Source organism: Paramormyrops kingsleyae, chromosome 2, assembly GCF_048594095.1.
Source record: "Paramormyrops kingsleyae isolate MSU_618 chromosome 2, PKINGS_0.4, whole genome shotgun sequence".
NCBI lineage: Eukaryota > Metazoa > Chordata > Actinopteri > Osteoglossiformes > Mormyridae > Paramormyrops > Paramormyrops kingsleyae.
Window position 1 is genome coordinate 18,001,975 of NC_132798.1, and position 17,744 is coordinate 18,019,718.

General features: G+C 47.3%; 1 protein-coding gene across 1 annotated transcript; it reads right to left on the reverse strand.

Moving 5' to 3' along the window:
• Positions 1-14,039: 14,039 nt before the first annotated feature.
• LOC111858679 (lymphotoxin-alpha-like) lies at positions 14,040-17,123 on the reverse strand. The gene is made up of 4 exons (XM_023840637.2): positions 16,831-17,123; positions 16,594-16,630; positions 16,400-16,453; positions 14,040-16,097 (listed from the first exon to the last, which is right to left on the reverse strand). The coding sequence occupies exons 1-4, from the start codon at positions 16,987-16,989 to the stop codon at positions 15,664-15,666; spliced, it is 684 nt and encodes a 227-aa protein (XP_023696405.1). The 5' UTR covers positions 16,990-17,123; the 3' UTR covers positions 14,040-15,663.
• Between the last annotated feature and the right edge of the window lie 621 nt (positions 17,124-17,744).

Genomic DNA, 17,744 nt, shown 5'->3' on the forward strand with positions numbered 1-17,744 from the left:
ACAAAGGACTGGTTGATGTCGGTAGGGAGCACTGACAGGGCCATACAACGATGTGTATACTCACTCAGATTTAGGGCCGGCACTAATTAGACTGAATGCAAGTACAGCTCAGGAAGGGCCCGTGAAAATGTTTTTTTTTATATATAAGTGTGTGCTAACTTGAGCCTCCTAACAGCACGCAGCACTGTACTCTGCTGAGCACAGGATTCAAACCGACAACCTATCGATGGTTCTAATTTGACCCACAGAGCCACATGTCATCCCTTTTTCAGGTGACATGAACGATTTCTGAGGGCATATTACAAGCTGATAACTGCAGTTCGCTCAATATCAGTGAGACTATTGCCTTGTCCACACGTACACGGGTATATTTTAAAACGTACCTTTTTCTATACGTCTTGGGCTTTTGTCCACACGTAAACGGCGTCTCAGGTCACTGAAAATGGAGCTTTTGCAAAACTCCATCCAGGGTGAAGATTTTAAGAAACTCCGTTTTCAGCGTCGACATGTAGACAGGGAAAATGGAGTTTTTGGCTCGAAACGTTAGATTCTGCACCGTTGTCCACTTTGTTTAACGTCAGAGCGTGCGCTGTTTGCTGTATACATTAGGCGAGTTTGAGCAATGGCGGACTTAGCTGAAATAGTGCTTGTGCTAACCTTGCTGACAGGACTTCTTACATGTGTTCAGATAAATGTTGAGTCACTCTCGCATTATATTGATCAACACAGGCATCGGAATGTGCGCCATGGTTTTCAACAGGACTGGCAATTAGGCTTCTGATTGGCTAACATTACGGTTAGAGTTATGCCACCTGTTGGTTTGGCCTGCTTTTAGCGGTTTCATGTGGACGGAAATTTTTTAGAAGACAATGTTCGTGTGGCTGGGGATTTTTTTTTTTAACGGAAGAGGAGAAACACCATTTTAAAATATACCCGTGTACATGTGGACAAGGCATATGAGAGCAATCGCTCCTCTAAGGAAACACCGGGAGGGGTGGGGGTCGTATCCTGCATTCGATTATCTCCGAGTCGTAAGTCACTTCCTGCCAGAAACACGCCCCTTTTCTGATGTTGATATTGGAGAGAATTTCGTTGTGCGAGATTCCCCTGCGTCGTCATTTCAACATGGCGGCTTCGGCTTCAGTTTAGGGATACGGTGAGGCATGGAGCCTGTTCCAGGCAGCGCGGGGAACCACAGGGGAACAAACGCATCCTAGCCGGCCAGGCTCACTGCTCCAGTGGCACTGGACGGATGGCTGACCCTGTGCTCAGACCCCAAGCTCCACTTTCACCTCTACCAGTGTGTGTGTGTCTTAAAAAAAGAGAGCAAGATGAGATATGTGAAAAAACACATTCCAGGAATTCCTCCACACACCTCTGCATGCTCCCTTCCCTGAATACTCATGTTACACCTGATTTCAATAGTTGTCTTATTAAGTTCCTTCTTTGTTAGATGTGTTTCTGTAGCTCCTGCCCCAGTCCTGCTTACACTTGTACCTGGTCACCCACTGGAAGCTCAGCCAAGCCACACTTAGGCTTAGCTGACTCCATAACGGCAGTATGTTTGTAATGTGCTATTTGCCTGACTTGTATGTTGCTTTAGGCAGAAGCTGCTGCTATGTAAAAGTGGCAAAAACACCTTGCGGACTTTCACAGATATGGTCCCATCTTCAACGTACACCTGAGATCTGAGGGCGCCCCTCTTGGGCACCATAGAAGCAGATGATGTGCCAGGTTTGGTTTTCTCTGATTCACGCCATAATTGGTTGATTGTCTGGTATCTGTGTAACCTGGCTGTGGCCTGTTTCTCCCCCAGGCCACAGCCCCCAGGCCACAGCCCCCCCCCCCCCCCCCCCGAGCCAGCTAGGGGGTCCCACTGCCTTTTTCCTTGTTTAGCTTAGGAGCTCCATCACCTCCATCAGAGATGCACACTACCGCCCAAGGGGCAGTTGGGGGCGTGACCTCGCTTTTGCTACTAGTCCTTAGGCCCCCGGATTGCATCAGGCCTGGGGATAGATTTAAAAGTGAGGATTCCAGTTCTTGGGCCTCCTCTGTGGTTTTCAAAATCATGGGGATGGATTTTGCAGGCAGATCTGGTAGCACTTTCTGTTGTGTTCTTGGTAAAAGGTCATATGATTTTTTTTTTTTTAGTGGTGGACAAAAAATCCCTACACAGTACAAAAATGTAAACTACTGAGAGTCGGTCTCTTTCATCAACGGCGTGTAAGGCAGCGAAACAGGAACTGAGACATGTTTTCTTTTCACGCCATTAAGTAAACATGACGTATATCCAGCACTATATTTCAGATTTTGAGGAAATGCACTCTTTCCTTCCTGTGTAGACCCCACTACAGAAAAAGTCATATTGAAACATTTCTTTAGCTAAAAGTTGTTGCCTGAAACTATAAGATGATGATAAGACTACTGAGGCATCTGAGTGGGTATAGCAACAAGGATCAGTTACCAGGAAAAACGTGAACTTTGAGAGGTTGTTTTTTATTTGACACCCAGGAAATCTGAGAGAATGAAATAGCATCATGTACGATCCTCAGGTTGTGAATATAAGCACAGCTTTAGCACATAAAGCTTATGATTTGTCCAACATCATGAATCCTGAATCTACAGGATTCATTTTCCTTTCATAACAACCTTAGGGGGCGTGTCTTAACGGGAAGCCTGTGTAAAATGTGGCCACCTGCAGGCTGACGTAAACACATGACAGCTTTGACCAGATCTTTGATCAGATACTCGCATACTTTCTTCTGCATGTTTCAGGTGTCTTGGAAAAAAAAAGATGAATAAAATACCAATAGCACTGCAAAGTGCTAATTTGGGATTCCCATGTGCCGTAAATGCCTTGGTTAGTTTCCCTCTGTTCTAAGTCTCGCTTGATGCCTCAGTGGGTAGTGCTGTTACCTCACACACCCCGGATAGGGGTTTAAATCCCACCTGCCCTGGCTTCTCTGGTGACCTTCTGCAGCCCAGAGACTTGAACTTAGGCTAAGTGATGTCTCTAAGTTGTCTGGAATGTGTTTGTCCCAAAGTGGACTGGCATCCTGTGTGGCATGTGGCCCAGCCTTGTGCCATATGCTGCTAGAAAAGGCTCCAGGTCCAGGATAAGTTGTTGAAAGAAACATGAATGAATTTTTGTTCTATTTCTATACCTACTATGATTATTCTTGTCAATGAGGGGCTGCTCTGAGAACCATTTCAATGAGTGAAATGGACTCTTGTTCGTGCTGAATTGTCAGATGTTTGGATGCAGCTAGGACAGAACAGGAAGTGAGTGTTTGTGTTGGGGGGGGGGGGGGCTATATAGTTTAATCCTCACACAAATCAGGGAATAATTTAAATAAAATTGAAGGTGAGATTGGTTTATGTAAAGATTTCTTCTTCTGGTTAAGGAAACGGTATTAGGAGAGTTAAGAACACAGAAATTACATTGTGTTTGAATGGAATTCACTTTCCTATGGTTTCGCTGTATGCAAATGGCCACCAGAGGGAGATACTGGGTCACTAGGCTCAACCCCAAGTCGTGCCCTGTGGATAACTATCAGTACAACTTACGCAGTCAGAGAATAAGAGTAAACAATTACATTAAGACACCTGGAAAGGTGCCAACTGGAAACTGAACTGCTAGATGAAAGATGTGTATTGGTGGAGCTGTCACACTGTACAGTTGCTCTCAGATAATATCTGCAGCTTCTTTCCAGTGATGTAGAATAGATTTTGAGTGGCAGAATTCTAAATTCATCTTTCTCTCCATAATGCCTTTGGCAGATTCTTACTTAAATTTTTTTATACTGATTGCAGTGGACCTGGTCAGTACTTGGATGGGAGACCAACTAGGAAAGCTGGGTTGCTGCAGGATGAGATGTTGGTGTGCTAATCCTGTGATTTATGTGGATCCCAATGCCCCAGTGACAGGGACACTGTGCTGTAAAGATGACGCCGTCCTTCAGATGAGACGTAAAACTGAGGTTCTGACTCTCTGAGGTCATAAAAGATCCCTGGGCATCTTTCAAAAGAGTAGGGGTGGTACCCCGATCTCCTGGCTAAATTGCCCACTGTGGCCCTATCAAATCTAGCTTCCAAATCATCCCCTATTTCTAACTGGTGAATTCTCTCCTGCCCCTTCACCACCTAAGCTACTGTGTGTTGAGTGTACTGGTGCAGAATGGCTGCAGTCGCATCATCCAGTAGGTGCTGCCCAGTGGTGGTGGTTGATATGGCTACCAATTACCTCTGTAAAGTGTTTTGGGTGTCCTGAACAACGCTACATAAATGTAACATTCATTCATACTTTGCTTAAAGTTACAAATTACACACCATAATGGCAGTAAATAAAATTTTGTCATGAAAATGTTTACGTAAAAATGTATGTGGCAGCGTGTGTCTCAGTGGGCTAAGCCTGTGTGCTTGTAATCACAAGGTCACCGGTTCAAATCCAGCCTCAGCATGTCTGTGGGTCCTTGAGCAAGGCCCTTAACCCCCAACTCCCTGGGCGCCCCAACAGGTGGCTGCCCTTCACAGACAGCTTGTTCTACAAAGAGCAAGTTGATGGAGGCGTAAAAAGAATTTCCCCATGAGGGACAATAAAGGTTAAATTATTATTATTACAAAATATTCAGTATTAATCATACATTTACATTAATTTAATTAGCAGACACTTTTGTTTAAAGTAGCATACAAATGAGGCAGGTTGTATATTATAAGTATATAGCTTGGAAGGAATTTAGAAAGGGAGACAGAGAGCATTCAGAGGACAGGAGAGACTACCTTGGGAAGACCGAGTGGTGTACAGTACGCTAGTATAGGTGTTAATGGAAAGGCTCGGTCTTGATGTGCTTCTGATGACCATATGTGATTTGACAGATCATTGCAATCACAGTCTTTGAGAAATGTCTAGAGCGAGACTTCACATGCAGCTGGAATTATATGCGAGTGCCTTTTAGGAGTCGATGAAGAGAGACAGGGAGGTGTGTTTGTTTGTTTGTTTATTTTTTATTTAACCTTTATTCTACCAGGCAAAGCATTGAGTCAAAGTCTTATTGTCATTTCAGCTGTATGTACAGGACACTCGGTGGATTGAAATTTCGTTACTCTCAGACCCCACGGTGAGTGCACTAACAACGACAAGCAGATTCGAGAATTCAAGTACAGTATATACATGTATGCAAGAATAAAGTTCAATTAAGTACTTTGTGCCAAAAGATGTAACATAGCACATTGGAATAATAACAGACCAATGGAGGTGCCAGATTTAGGTGGCTTTATAATTATGTAAATAAAGATTGTATATAATAACAGTTACGCAAGAGGGTGAATAGCCAAGAATAGTTTTATAGATAAGGGTAAACCAATGAATGTTACAGCGAGTCTGCAAAGAGGACCTTTTGACTAAAGAATCCAGAAGGCAATGGTGTGTATTGAAGCGGGCATTTGTAAAAAAAAAAAAATCGAATAAAAGTGATAGATTGCATCAAGTTCCCAAAGTGTTCCTTTGCCAGCCATTCTGTATAATCAAATAAGAGTAGTATGGTCATTTGAACAATCGTACTTTTGGGAGCAGACATAAAAGAAGAATGGTTTCTATATATATTTATTTCATATAAAAAGCCAAGTTTTGCCTTGACCTTAGACGGTAACATGGTGATATAGTGAGAAAAGGGCAATGAACTGTCTAATCAAAAGCCTCGGTAACTGTCTAGGCAAAAGCCAAAAGCCCGTTCAAGACTTAATGGTGCTGCAATGATTGTGGTCCAAGAATTGCAGTTCCTCAAACTTCTCTTTCTGCAAAAGGTCAAAAGTAAATTCTATGAGAGGCTAAATGTAGACAGGATGCAAGTAATGAACAAGACGCCACACAAGGAGTATGAGTCAAGTTAGTTAAGCTACGTAGTGTCCAAACGTAATTCAGACAGTGTAATGTGAGTAGTTTTGGCTGATTCAATACCAAACATGCCGCCACATTACAATTATCGGCAGCAGTTTGTCAGTTTGCTGTAAAAGGCGGCGGTAGACTAGTCATGACATGATATCATCTAGAACCTGAGCTGCATACTCAGACAACTTTGGCCTTAGATCAGCCAAGAAACCTTCATTAGAAGTTGTGGAATTCCAAGCTGATTCGCCCCTGCATTCCTCTTAAATAAGAAATGCCTAATGATGTGTTTATGAATTGAAATAGTAGCCCATGTGTCCCAGGGTCCTCGTATTTTACAGGATATCACTTGTTTGACTCATACGCTGATGCTTCCGTTTCCACAGCAGAAATGTTCACTGAGGCAGACAGTTACTGGAACTCCAGAGACCTGAAAATCAGTAATTTGATGTTACTGGAATGACCGATTCTTTCTTGTTTGCACAGTGGCTGCATGATTTCATGTGGTACCACTGCCTGATGCTGAGTCACAAACACAATATGTAAGGAATGACAATGTTTTTGACCGAAAATGAAATGTGCCCCTGTAATGGTACGTAGTTCCACTGAGCCCTGTATTACATCTGCGACCTCCGCCCCCCCTGCAATGCAAAGCTGGGATTTGTGGCCTTGTGATCACAGGCACAGCTTCCTAACCCACTTACCAGCGCACTACAGGTGAACCTGATCCATGGAGAGCCTCAGGGGGTGTGCTCTCAATCAGCCAGTAATAATGCAGCAGTCCTGGCGACCCACTGTTATTGGTTGATTCCAAAAACCCGCAGCGGGCCTCCACGGATCAGGATCCCCACCCCTACAATACAGCATTGCTATGTCTACACTGGAGAGGGTGTTACTATGTCTAACAACAGCATTTTTTAAATCAGTTTATAAAATTGCTCTTAAATCACAAGGTGAATGTTTCAGAACAAAAATCTAAAACCTGTTTGACAAATGGTTCTAAGAAGAGAAGCCTGGCAACCAGTGCTGAATTTGTCGTTTGTTGTTATTACTCTTCAACAAAATAAAACAAACATTGCAAATGATATTTTAACCTGTCAGCTATTTGTCAATGTTTTAAAAGAAATAAACAGAGTAAAAGACAGCTGTCACGCCCCGCTCCGTCCGCTCCCGATGTGTGCCACGCCCACCTCATTACCTCCTGTTTTTGCCCTGATTGTTCTCACCTGTGGCTCGTTCTCCGTGGCATGTCTTGTGTATTTAGTCTTTGTCTGAGTCTGTCTTCGGCAGACTCACCATTAATGTTGCCCGTCGTGCTTACCCGGTCTTGTCATCCTAATAAATCCCCGTTTGTTCCTGACGTCCTGGCTCCAATCGCCTGCTTTCCTGCTCGCTTGCCCGCGATCGTGACAGAATGGTGAGTCTCCGGAATAAGCTCAGCGCTACTGGGGAAGTCCTCCCCATGGAGGACGAGGTGATTCGATGGACGGACCAACTCGATCACCACCTGGATCCCGAAGCCCGCCGGCTTGTAGAAAGCTGTTGGGAGCTCCTAGATAGGAGGTTCCGGACCGGCGAGGAACAGCTGCTCCAGCAGGTGGGCGAAAACCTGCAGCAGCTGAGGGAGAGAGCGGCTGTTTGGCTACCCCACCCGGGGTATGCCACCCGGGAACCGCCCCCCGACTCGCTACCGGCCACCTTCCCGGTCTCCAAAAGGGCTGGGAATAAAACGCGCAAACCTGAGCTTCACGCGGCTACGGCCGCTCAGCTTCCCCGTTGTGGGGAGCTGCCCTGGGTCCCAGAAGGCTCCGCTCTCCCCCAAGCCAAGAAGAGACGCCGTGGAAAAGGGAGGAAAGCCCCTCCGACGACGCTCTTCTTGGGAGCGTGCTCCCTTCTCCCCGTCTTGGAGGACGCCTGTGTTACCGGTGAGCCCCACGACGAGGAGACCCTGCCTCCTTTAGAGGCTGAGGAAGATCGGCCAGAACGCTGTTCCGGAAGAGGGATCAGCGCTATAAGAGACGCACGTCTCCTCCGGGTCCCAAGAGCCCTTAAAGGGGCGGCGCCAACGCGCTCGGCACCCCTCCTGCCCGCTCCGGACCTGCATATTCCGGATCTGCCCGTGGCTGCGCTGCCTGCTGCCGCCGCCGATCTGCCCGCGGCTGCGCTGCCTGCTGCCACCGCCGATCTGCCCGCGGCTGCGCTGTCTGCTGCTGCCGCCGCCGATCTGCCCGTGGCTGCGCTGTCTGCTGCTGCCGCCGCTGATCTGCCCGCGGCTGCGCTGCCTGCTACCGCTGCTGCTCTGCCCGCGGCACCGCCTGCTGCCGCTGCCGCCGCTCTGCCCGCGGCACCGCCTGCAGTCCCTGCAGCTGCCACCACTCTGGCTGCGGCACCCGCCGCGGTTGCACCCCCTGCTGGCCGCGAGATGGCGGCACCCGCCGCGGTTGCACCCCCTGCTGGCCGTGTGATGGCGGCGCCCGCCGGGGCGCTCCCTGCTGGTCGCGTGCTGGCGGCGCCCACCGAGGCGCCCCCTGCTGACCGGACGCCCGAGGTGCCTGCCCAGGCGGCCCCTGCTGGTCGCACGCCTGCAGCTACCACCGCTACGCCTACGGTGCCCGCTGCGACGCCCCCTGCTGGCCGCGTGATGGCGGCGCCCGCTGCGATGCCCCCTGCTGGCCGCGTGATGGCAGCGCCCGCTGCGACGCCCCCTGCTGGCCGCGTGCTGGCGGCGCCCGCTGCGGCGCCCCCTGCTGGCCAAGTGACTGCGGCGCCCGCCGAGGCGCCCCCTGCTGGCCGCACACCCAAGCTGCCCTTCGAGGTGCCCCTTGCTGGCCATGTGACGGCGGCGCCTGTCCTGCCGGCACTTGACCTGCCTGTCTCGCCCGTCCTGCCGGCTCTTGAACTGCCTGTCTCGCCCGTCCTGCCTTCTCCTGAACTGCCTGTCTTGCCTGTCCTGCCGGCACCTGAACTGCCTGTCCTGCCGGCACCTGAACTGCCTGTCTCGCCCGTCCTGCCGGCTCCTGAACTACCTGTCCTGCCGGCTCCTGAACTGCCTGAGGTGGCCACGGTTGCGCCCCCTGCTGGTCGCGTGCTGGCGGCGCCCGCCGAGGCGCCCCCTGCTGACCGTACACCCAAGGCGCCTACCCAGGCGGCCCCTGCTGACCACATGACGGCGGTGCCCGCCGAGGCGCCCCCTGCTGGTCGCACGCCCGAGGTGCCTGCCAAGGCGCCCCCTGCTGGACACACGCCCGTGGCCCTGCCTGAGGCTGCCTCTCCCGCCCTGCCCGCGGCCACGCCCGCGGCTCTGGCTGCCCCGCCTGCGGCCACGCCCGCGGCCCTGACTCCCTCGCCCTTACCCCGGCAAGGCCGACGCCCCCCAGGACCCCGCCTTTCAGTGTCCCACAAGGGACGGGGATATAGGCGTCGGGCCCGGGTCCCGCCCTCCCTGCCCCCTGGCTCGCCCGTTCGGCCCCTGGCTGTGGCTCGGTGGCTGCCTACGGGTCCTCCGGCTCGGGGTCGGCGGTCTCCTCCGGGTCCCCCCCTGGATCCTCGGTGCTGGTCCTCGGTCCCGCCTCCGGGTCCTTGTCGGCCGCCTCCGGGCCCCCCTGCTCCGGCTGCGCGTCGGACGGCGCCTTCGCCGGCTCCGGCTGCGCCTCCGCCTGCAGCGGCTTCCCCCTTTGGCCTGCCTGCACCGGTGTTCCCTCCTGCTCCCTCCAGGTCCCCTCCGTCACTCCCTCGTCCCGTTCCCTTGGCCCCTAGGTGGTCCCCTCCTGCTCCCCCCTTCCTCTCGCCTGCGGCCCCTCCGGCTGCTGCCCGTCGCCTGCTTGGGCTCCCTTGGGCTCCCCTGCTTCCTCCTCCCTTTCCTTTGGTCCCGCCTGTTTCTGCTCCTCGTCCCTTTGTTCCTCCCCCGTGCACCCCTGGCCCCTTCGTGTCGCCTGTGGGTGTCCCCGCTGGGTCTCCTTTTTCTCTTTGTCTGTCTGTTTTCCCCGTTCTCTGTCAGGTCCTGTCCTTCTTCTCGTCCCTCTTTCTGTTTTGTCTCTCGGTCTTGTTTCCCTGGTCTTGTTGAGGGTTTTGTTCTTGTCTTTCAGGTCCTGTTCCGTCGTCCCGTCCGTCGCCTCCTCCCGGGCGCGCCCGGTGTGCGCGCCTTTGGGGGGGGGGGGTTATGTCACGCCCCGCTCCGTCCGCTCCCGATGTGTGCCACGCCCACCTCATTACCTCCTGTTTTCGCCCTGATTGTTCTCACCTGTGGCTCGTTCTCCGTGGCATGTCTTGTGTATTTAGTCTTTGTCTGAGTCTGTCTTCGGCAGACTCACCATTAATGTTGCCCGTCGTGCTTACCCGGTCTTGTCATCCTAATAAATCCCCGTTTGTTCCTGACGTCCTGGCTCCAATCGCCTGCTTTCCTGCTCGCTTGCCCGCGATCGTGACAACAGCACTAACTGAATGGTTTGATTTTAGCTGTGGATTCTGGTATTCTGTGCAACGTCACATCCAAACCTCTCACAATGTTTACAACCAGGAAGGAATACTATTGCTTTCTATAAAAACCAATCCAAATTTTAATGCACAATAAGAGTGAATTGATATAACAGGTACTGTGCCGTCCTGTATCTCCTTTTGAAAATACATTGATATATTGCGTAAAGTCCCACCATGACACCGACCCTGCAGGCCCACATTAAGGGCAAGGATTAGGACTGAAGTTCAATGCCCCATGCGATGGATTGTGACTTGACTTAAATTCATTTGCCTGGTTACCACAACAGAGTGACTAACAGCCTTTATTGACTAACTGCCTGATAACCAGCAGTTGGGATTCTAATGGCTACTGGGGACATAATAGAGCCTCCAGAGCATGAATATGATTTTCACCAAAGGCATTTCCATTCATAATGTCAAATGAGTCAAAGTGCTGTATTCCAAGGACTCGCCACACCTTTTAAATTGCTGGCACATTTGACACCCGTAGCTATACCCGCAGCTGTTTATGACGTTTCCTTCTGCTCCTTTCAGTTTAGCAGCCTCCTTTTATTTATTACCTCCTGAGATACTGATATACCAGCATGGTCAGTTGCCTTTCTAATTGTACATCAGAGCAGTTGCTGTTAACAATGGTCTTTATCAGCACTCTGATGCCACAAATTCTTCCATGTTTTCCTTCTATTGGAGTGAGGTGAGAGATTAGACGGACACACCCTCACTCTCAGCTGCGCTTTTAGCCTATACAGATGATTAAATGACAGAGGCCTTTTTGAGAATAGAGTCTGTTAGCATTAGAATGAACCATTTATAGCAGGACTGTGTGCGGGCTGCCACAACAGAAACAAAACAATCATGTTTTATGGACTATGATGGGTGGGTCGGTGGTGCAATCACACAACCTCATGGTCTGTTTGAGTGCTTAATGGCAGCCATAAAAGGGCTCAGTTCCCTTCGATGACACCCAGGCAGCTTTCTGCCAAACCTACAGAAGAATTGTGCATTGCAATGACCCAGTGACCCAGGATTATCGAGTTTCATGTGAGATTTTAACACCCCATCTTGCTTTTTAAGTTTTGTGTGGGCGTCATGAAACTGCACACCTAAACAAAACAGGAACTGGGCCCGGATTCTGGGAAGGGTCATCTGCCAAAGGAACTTCTATAGCAAGCTCGTGAACATATTTGAGGAAATCCTCATTATTAGAGAAAGGAAAACAATGCAGACATTGAGAAAAGTGCAGCTTTGCTGACTGCCCCGTCCGTCAGTATGACGCTGGTATATGGCGTCACGAGCAGGATTGTATCTTCAGAAATGGTGTCTCCTGGCATTGTTGGTCAGAGGTTAGGTGGGGTGCTGTGGGGGGGTGGTGAGCTCTAGTCTGCCAAAGTTGCAATCCTGCAGAAATTAAGAACTTCTTGCTTAGCATTTGTTTTGCAGAATAAACCCTGCTGAGGCCGTTATTAATGAATGCTAAAACATTTTTGCAAACTGAAACATGATGATAAAATTAAATTAAAAAACTACAACTAAACAAAAGTTATAAATATTGCTTTCAAAGCTATATGAAATTAAAATAAATGTCAAATACTTTACTGTTTGTAAATTTAGTTTAGCGAATGTAATTATTTACTTATCTTTACTATTAATAATGCCTGGAAATTTTTTTGCCCATTTTGAAAACATTAGTACACAATGTGTGCTGTATATTTATGTAGGATTCTCTAAAGATCAGACACATAAAATACCTGAACTTTCAGTCTTTCCCCAGAGATAAAATTACTAGAGCTTAAACTGAAACTAAATATATATATATATAAACAGAAACATATCTTTAAAATAAAAACTAATATAAACCACACTGAAAACTAATTAAAACTACATTTCAAATGGAAATTGTAAATATAAAAAAAAAAGAAAAAAAATCAAAACTATTATTATGCTGGTGAGGAGTTTTTTTACTGGAAGTCAAGTGGCAGGTGATAATTTGGCACTCAGGGGACCAAGCAGAGGAACGTCTCACTGCACAGGAGGTCTGGGTCCACCAGGCCAGGGGATCTGCCTGACTCGCCTACACTGTGTGGGGACAGTAGTCTTCTACCTGCGTCTTGACAGCATGGTGGGCGGGGCCATTGCCATGGGCACTGCTAGAGATTTTGGGCCCCCAGACCAATCCAATTATGTTCCAAATCAGGTTCCCTGTCAGGCCCTTGAAATTGTCCGAAATGTTGGTGCCCCTGGTCATCAGGTTTCTCACTGAAACATTGGGGTGAATGAATTTGTGCTTTTCCCATTAACTTAACCTGCTGCCTCAGCACTGAAGTTGATGGTAGGTTTTCGATAACAGGATTTGTGTTTACTGTCTATTATCAGTCTGGAATAAAGGGCGGCGGGTAACTCTTTTGTGTTGCACTGTTACAGTTGAAGTTACAAGTTTTATTGTCACAGCTGGTGCTTGGCGACTTGGTCACTCTAAATCAGCAGGCCTCCAACGTTTTGTGCACCATAGACCCGGTTCAAATAAGACAATTTTCCACAGAACGGCCATCATGTGTGTACTAACGTACATAACAATGAAATACAATAAAATTGTTACTTATTTGTGAAAAGTTATCCCACAATGCCTGTTGTCGAGGTTTTGTTTGTGTGTACGCTGCACGTGCCTGTGGCATTTTTCCAAGCGGTCTAGTATCAGGGACTCATGTGTTGACCTGCCCGATATGGCGCCCATACAGGCTCATGTCCAATCACAAACGCTGCATCTACCTTATCATACCTATGATTGAAACTGTGAAAGAGGCACAGACAGAAGTGATGGGGAGATGATCTGGTCTTTTTTCAAAATAAAACCCTGCAGACTCCCAACAGTCAAGGAAATAGAATTTTTTTAAATTATTATTCTTTATGTGTGGCCCTGGACCAGTGTGCAGCCGGGGGTGGAGGACTGCTGCTCCAAATAGCCCATAATGTGTGAGCGTCTTCCCTGCAACTGATGCAACCTACATGGAAACCACAGCAACTTAACTTTCACTTATCAGGTTAATTTTATTCAGGGAAGAGTACTAGTCCATCTCCAAGCCCCAAAGTTTGGGTAAACCTTAGGCCTGGTATTTGACTGTATTATCATACATCATAATGCATCATTATCACATATGATTGTGTGCACGTGGCTAAACTGTCAGCATCCACTGCAAAAACTAAATAACATGACAAAGCCATTCGTTTTGCTTTCATCACGTTTTGAATCCAAGTCCCAGTTTCTCTGGTGTGTACTGAGTCCAGATGTGACCCAGTACGCCAGGAATGGCTCCTGTAACCTGACCATTGGTTGACTGCAACCTTATCTACCCTAACCTCAAAGCAGATTACTTGTTTCACTGTGGAGAGGTCATTTACGGCTCGCAGTCCGAATGGTGTGGTGTGCCCATACGTGCGCATGCATGCTCTCGATGAAATCACTTCCTGTTTAACCTTTGATTTACAATGTTGTTTGCATAACTCAAGACAAGACAGGGACTGCTTATCTCAGCACACTAGCAGCTGTATGTGGAATAAGTGCATTGCAAGTGAGGTATGCCCTATATGGTAATGCACTATATGGTAATGCCCTATATGGTAATCTGGAGGTAAAAAAAAAAAACACACCGAACTACTATCATTATTGAATTACGAAGTCAGTACTTTTATCTGAAGAAATTAGTTTACATAAAGTAAATGTATACATGTGAACGTCCCACTGCTTCCATTGGTCAAAGGTTCTGTCTGTCTGCAAAGTAACACAGTATCTTTCAGTGCTATTTCACCGCCTCTGTGGCACCTGCAGCCCCAGTGACCCAAATCTCTTACTGATGTTTGAAAAACAGAAAACCTGCTATTGTATTATTTAATAAGTATTACTTAATACGGAAGTTATCATCTTGAAAGAATGACCCCATGTTCAATTCTTTTTGTTTACTAAAAATTTACTAAATAATATACAAACTTCGATGCTGAATACAGCAGTTAATGTCAATGAATAACAATGTAATCCATGCTGATATATTTTATGACAACAAATTAACTGCTTATCGAAAGGGAGAATCTGAAGACAGATTGAAACACTGCATAGAGAACAACCACTAAGTCATAAAAAAGAAAATATATTTCACAATATTTTATAATATAAAAGAAAAAACTGTACATTTAGCCAATGACAATGGCGATATTAAAGTACTGTAATTGCATTTTAACCTTAAAACCATTTATAAAGTGATATTAACATAAAAATATAAACAATTCAAAATGTATTTTCTTATCAAATTTTCTCATAGTAAAAAAGAAAACATCATTTGACCTGACACAGGTCAGGAGGTCAGGTGTTACACCAAGGAACAAACCTTTTTTGTACTCAAGGATCAAATCTATACATGCATTCATTGGGCCTGAGCAAAACCACGCCCGTTAGTACAGTGAGTCACCCAAACCCCATTCATATGTTAGCCAGTCCTGATGGTAATGTCGATCATTTGAATTTTTAGTAGCCTAATATGATTTTGTCACTATATAATATATAATACTATTTATATATTACTATGTATATAATTTATATTGCTCGGGGGGGGGGGGGGCGGGGTTTGCATAGTGACACAGTGGTTAGCACTGTTGTCTCACACCTCTGGAACCTGGGTTCGAGTCTCCACCATGGATCCATGTGTGTGGAGTTTTCGTGTTCTCCCAGTGTTGGGATGGGGCTTCCCCCCACGCACAGTCCAAAAACATGCAGATGCACGTAGGTATGCATGTGTGAGTGGGCCCTGTGATGGGTTGGTGCCCTGTGATGGGTTGGTGCCCCATCCTGGGTTATTCCCTGCCTTGTGCCCATAGACTGCAAAACCCCTGTAACCCTGAATAGGATAAGAAGTTACAGAAAATGATTGGATGGATAATTGATCTATAACGTGAATTACAGTAACCAAAACTGACTGCCAAGCGCTCAATACCTTTGGACATACAGATGTGTGTGTTTTCATGTGCAAATCTTGCAGCGCTCTTCTCTGCTTCTTTTAATGGTAGTTTACCTTACACTACGGCATTTCGCGAAAGTAAAAAGGATTATAAAAACATAACTGAAAATAAGACTCAGGGGTACACATAGCTCACACCAAACGACAGACTGCATAGCATCCTGGATAAGAAACAAACAAGCAATAAGAAAAATGAGCCCAAACTGACCCAAAGTCCATGGCATACAGCAGAAGACGCATCCCGTCCCGATACGCTTGAGATGACCCGCTAAGTGCTCTCCGCCAAACGTGCGCCAAACACTATGCATCCGTCCCCCGAGAAAGAAGGAACGCCCCAAAATAGAGAGACTTCTCATCTATTTCAAGCAAGTTCTTTAGAGAGACGTATACCATCAGTCGGTCCCCAGCCTCCAGCGAGTAAACGCCTGTGTTGGTTACCGTCCTGACCCCCTGGCCACAGTGGACGTGGTCTTTGGCTTTCATGAGAATCCGGTCTGTCATGTAGCTGTCCGACCAAACGTAGACCGCCTGCAGGAACCTGATCAGCCCGCTCTGGGGACAGATGTGATTATACGGCTCCCTGTAGGTCACCTGCAGGTAGATGGAGTACCTGCCATTCTCAGGGACAATGAGGGCGTGCCTTTCCTCGTCGTAGCTAAAGAGGTGGAGGTAGGCATCCCCTTTCTCGTACTCCCACGGAAGGTATGTAGATGAGACATTGACGTCTGACAAGGCTGAACAGAAAGTAAATATTAAAACAAACTGATATTTACCATAAAATCACATTCATCTGTCTTTCCCTTGTACCCTTGGACTTAGTAAACAGCTCGTAAGTATTTTGTAGATAAGTGCATTTCTGTCAATCGCATTCGCCATGGCAAGAAACTTGGTAAGCAATATAGTTCGGTGATGCAAACGCAGATCTGAGGAGGACCTGGAGCGTTAAAGATGAACTGCTCCTTAATTTTCAATTTTACTTTTTCTTTCGATGTCGATCTGCTGTAAGTATGATTTTGTTGTGCATTCCGGGACCTACCGGTAAGATGTGCGTTCGGGAGCGCGCCTTCCTGGCCGCGAGCCGCCACGGCTTCTGAATGAGAGAAAGGAGCTGATACGTGAGCCGCACACGTGCGTTGCCGCAGATAAGCAGCCTTCTCGCCGCAAGTATCACCGCATGCATCGACAGTCAGCCGCATAAAGTAGATAGTAAAGGCGATATGAGCAACATACCCTCTTTCGCGGCTACCTCAGTGCGCTTCGAAAACAACTGAAAAACAGACGCAATCACTATCATTAACTGTGCCACCTGTTATAAGCATTAATCCAGAGTCATGTTTCAAACGTGTCCACCTGACTGCATTTCCCCCGTAGGCAACACTTATCGGCAATAGCCCAAATAACAATAAAATAAGAAATATATTATCTCTGACAGCAATTAAACCTAACATGATGCAAACAGCCATTTACCTTACTGCCGAAGAGAAACCCCAATGCGACTAGCCCACCACATAAAAACAACAGAAAGTAAATGACAAGCCGAGAGCTGCATCGCTGTCGCCTGGTCTCTTCCCTGTGGTTGTTTTCTGTTAAAATAAACTCGGATACTTCGCTATCGTTTAACGCCATCTCAAGTCAAGGTTTACAATTACAATGCATCAAATGGAAATTTGCCGAAGGAAAGGAACAGATTCATTGAATTGATTGCCTTTATGAAGCAGGTTGGGGCGGGCATATTGTATGTGGGCAGTGTCATCGCCGCTGCGATTTTCCTCATTTTCTGATAGTGAGCAAATGGAAAGTCCCGCAAATCCAGGGTTAAGCCGCGTCATGCTGCTACGCGAATTGCGGCTCCGTTCTTTCTGTAACTTGGAAGTACAGCAGCACGGGCTGGGGGGAAGAAATAGTCGCGATTCTATAGACCATTTCTACAGGGTAGGGGGCAGCCTGAGGCAGTTGTTCTGTTAGGGGGGGGGCAGATGCATTTGATCTTAATGTCCTCCAAGTATTATTTACACTAGATTGCCAGCATTAAGAAGCAAAAGACAATTTAGAAAAACCGATGTTATTTATGCAATGTTTTGCTGTTACATTTTACAGTTTTTGCAGATATGTAACACTCTGATTTCTTGTTTAGACTCTTATTTCGATGAGATTATTTTATGTTATTCGCTTTTTACTCAATGAGTCCGTATCGCCTGATACCCACGCACAGAATTGCATTCCATATATATAAATGTAAATAATAATGATAGTAATAATAGTAATTCATTTCAGACCCAAGTAGCATACGTATTTAGGGGGGCCACCGGAGGTCATGTTGTCACAGGGCACTGCTCCCCTCAGGAAAGCAATCCCATCCCTTATTTACCCAGCTACGCGCC

Coding starts and splice junctions, on each gene's coding strand:
- LOC111858679 (XM_023840637.2), bottom strand. CDS start 16,989: ATGGCGTTAAACGATAGCGAAGTATCCGAGTTTATTTTAACAGAAAAC. Junction 16,631..16,830: donor GGTTTCTCTTCGGCAGTAAG/GTAAATGGCTGT, acceptor TCTGTTTTTCAG/TTGTTTTCGAAGCGCACTGA. Junction 16,098..16,399: donor CCCGAACGCACATCTTACCG/GTAGGTCCCGGA, acceptor CTTTCTGTTCAG/CCTTGTCAGACGTCAATGTC.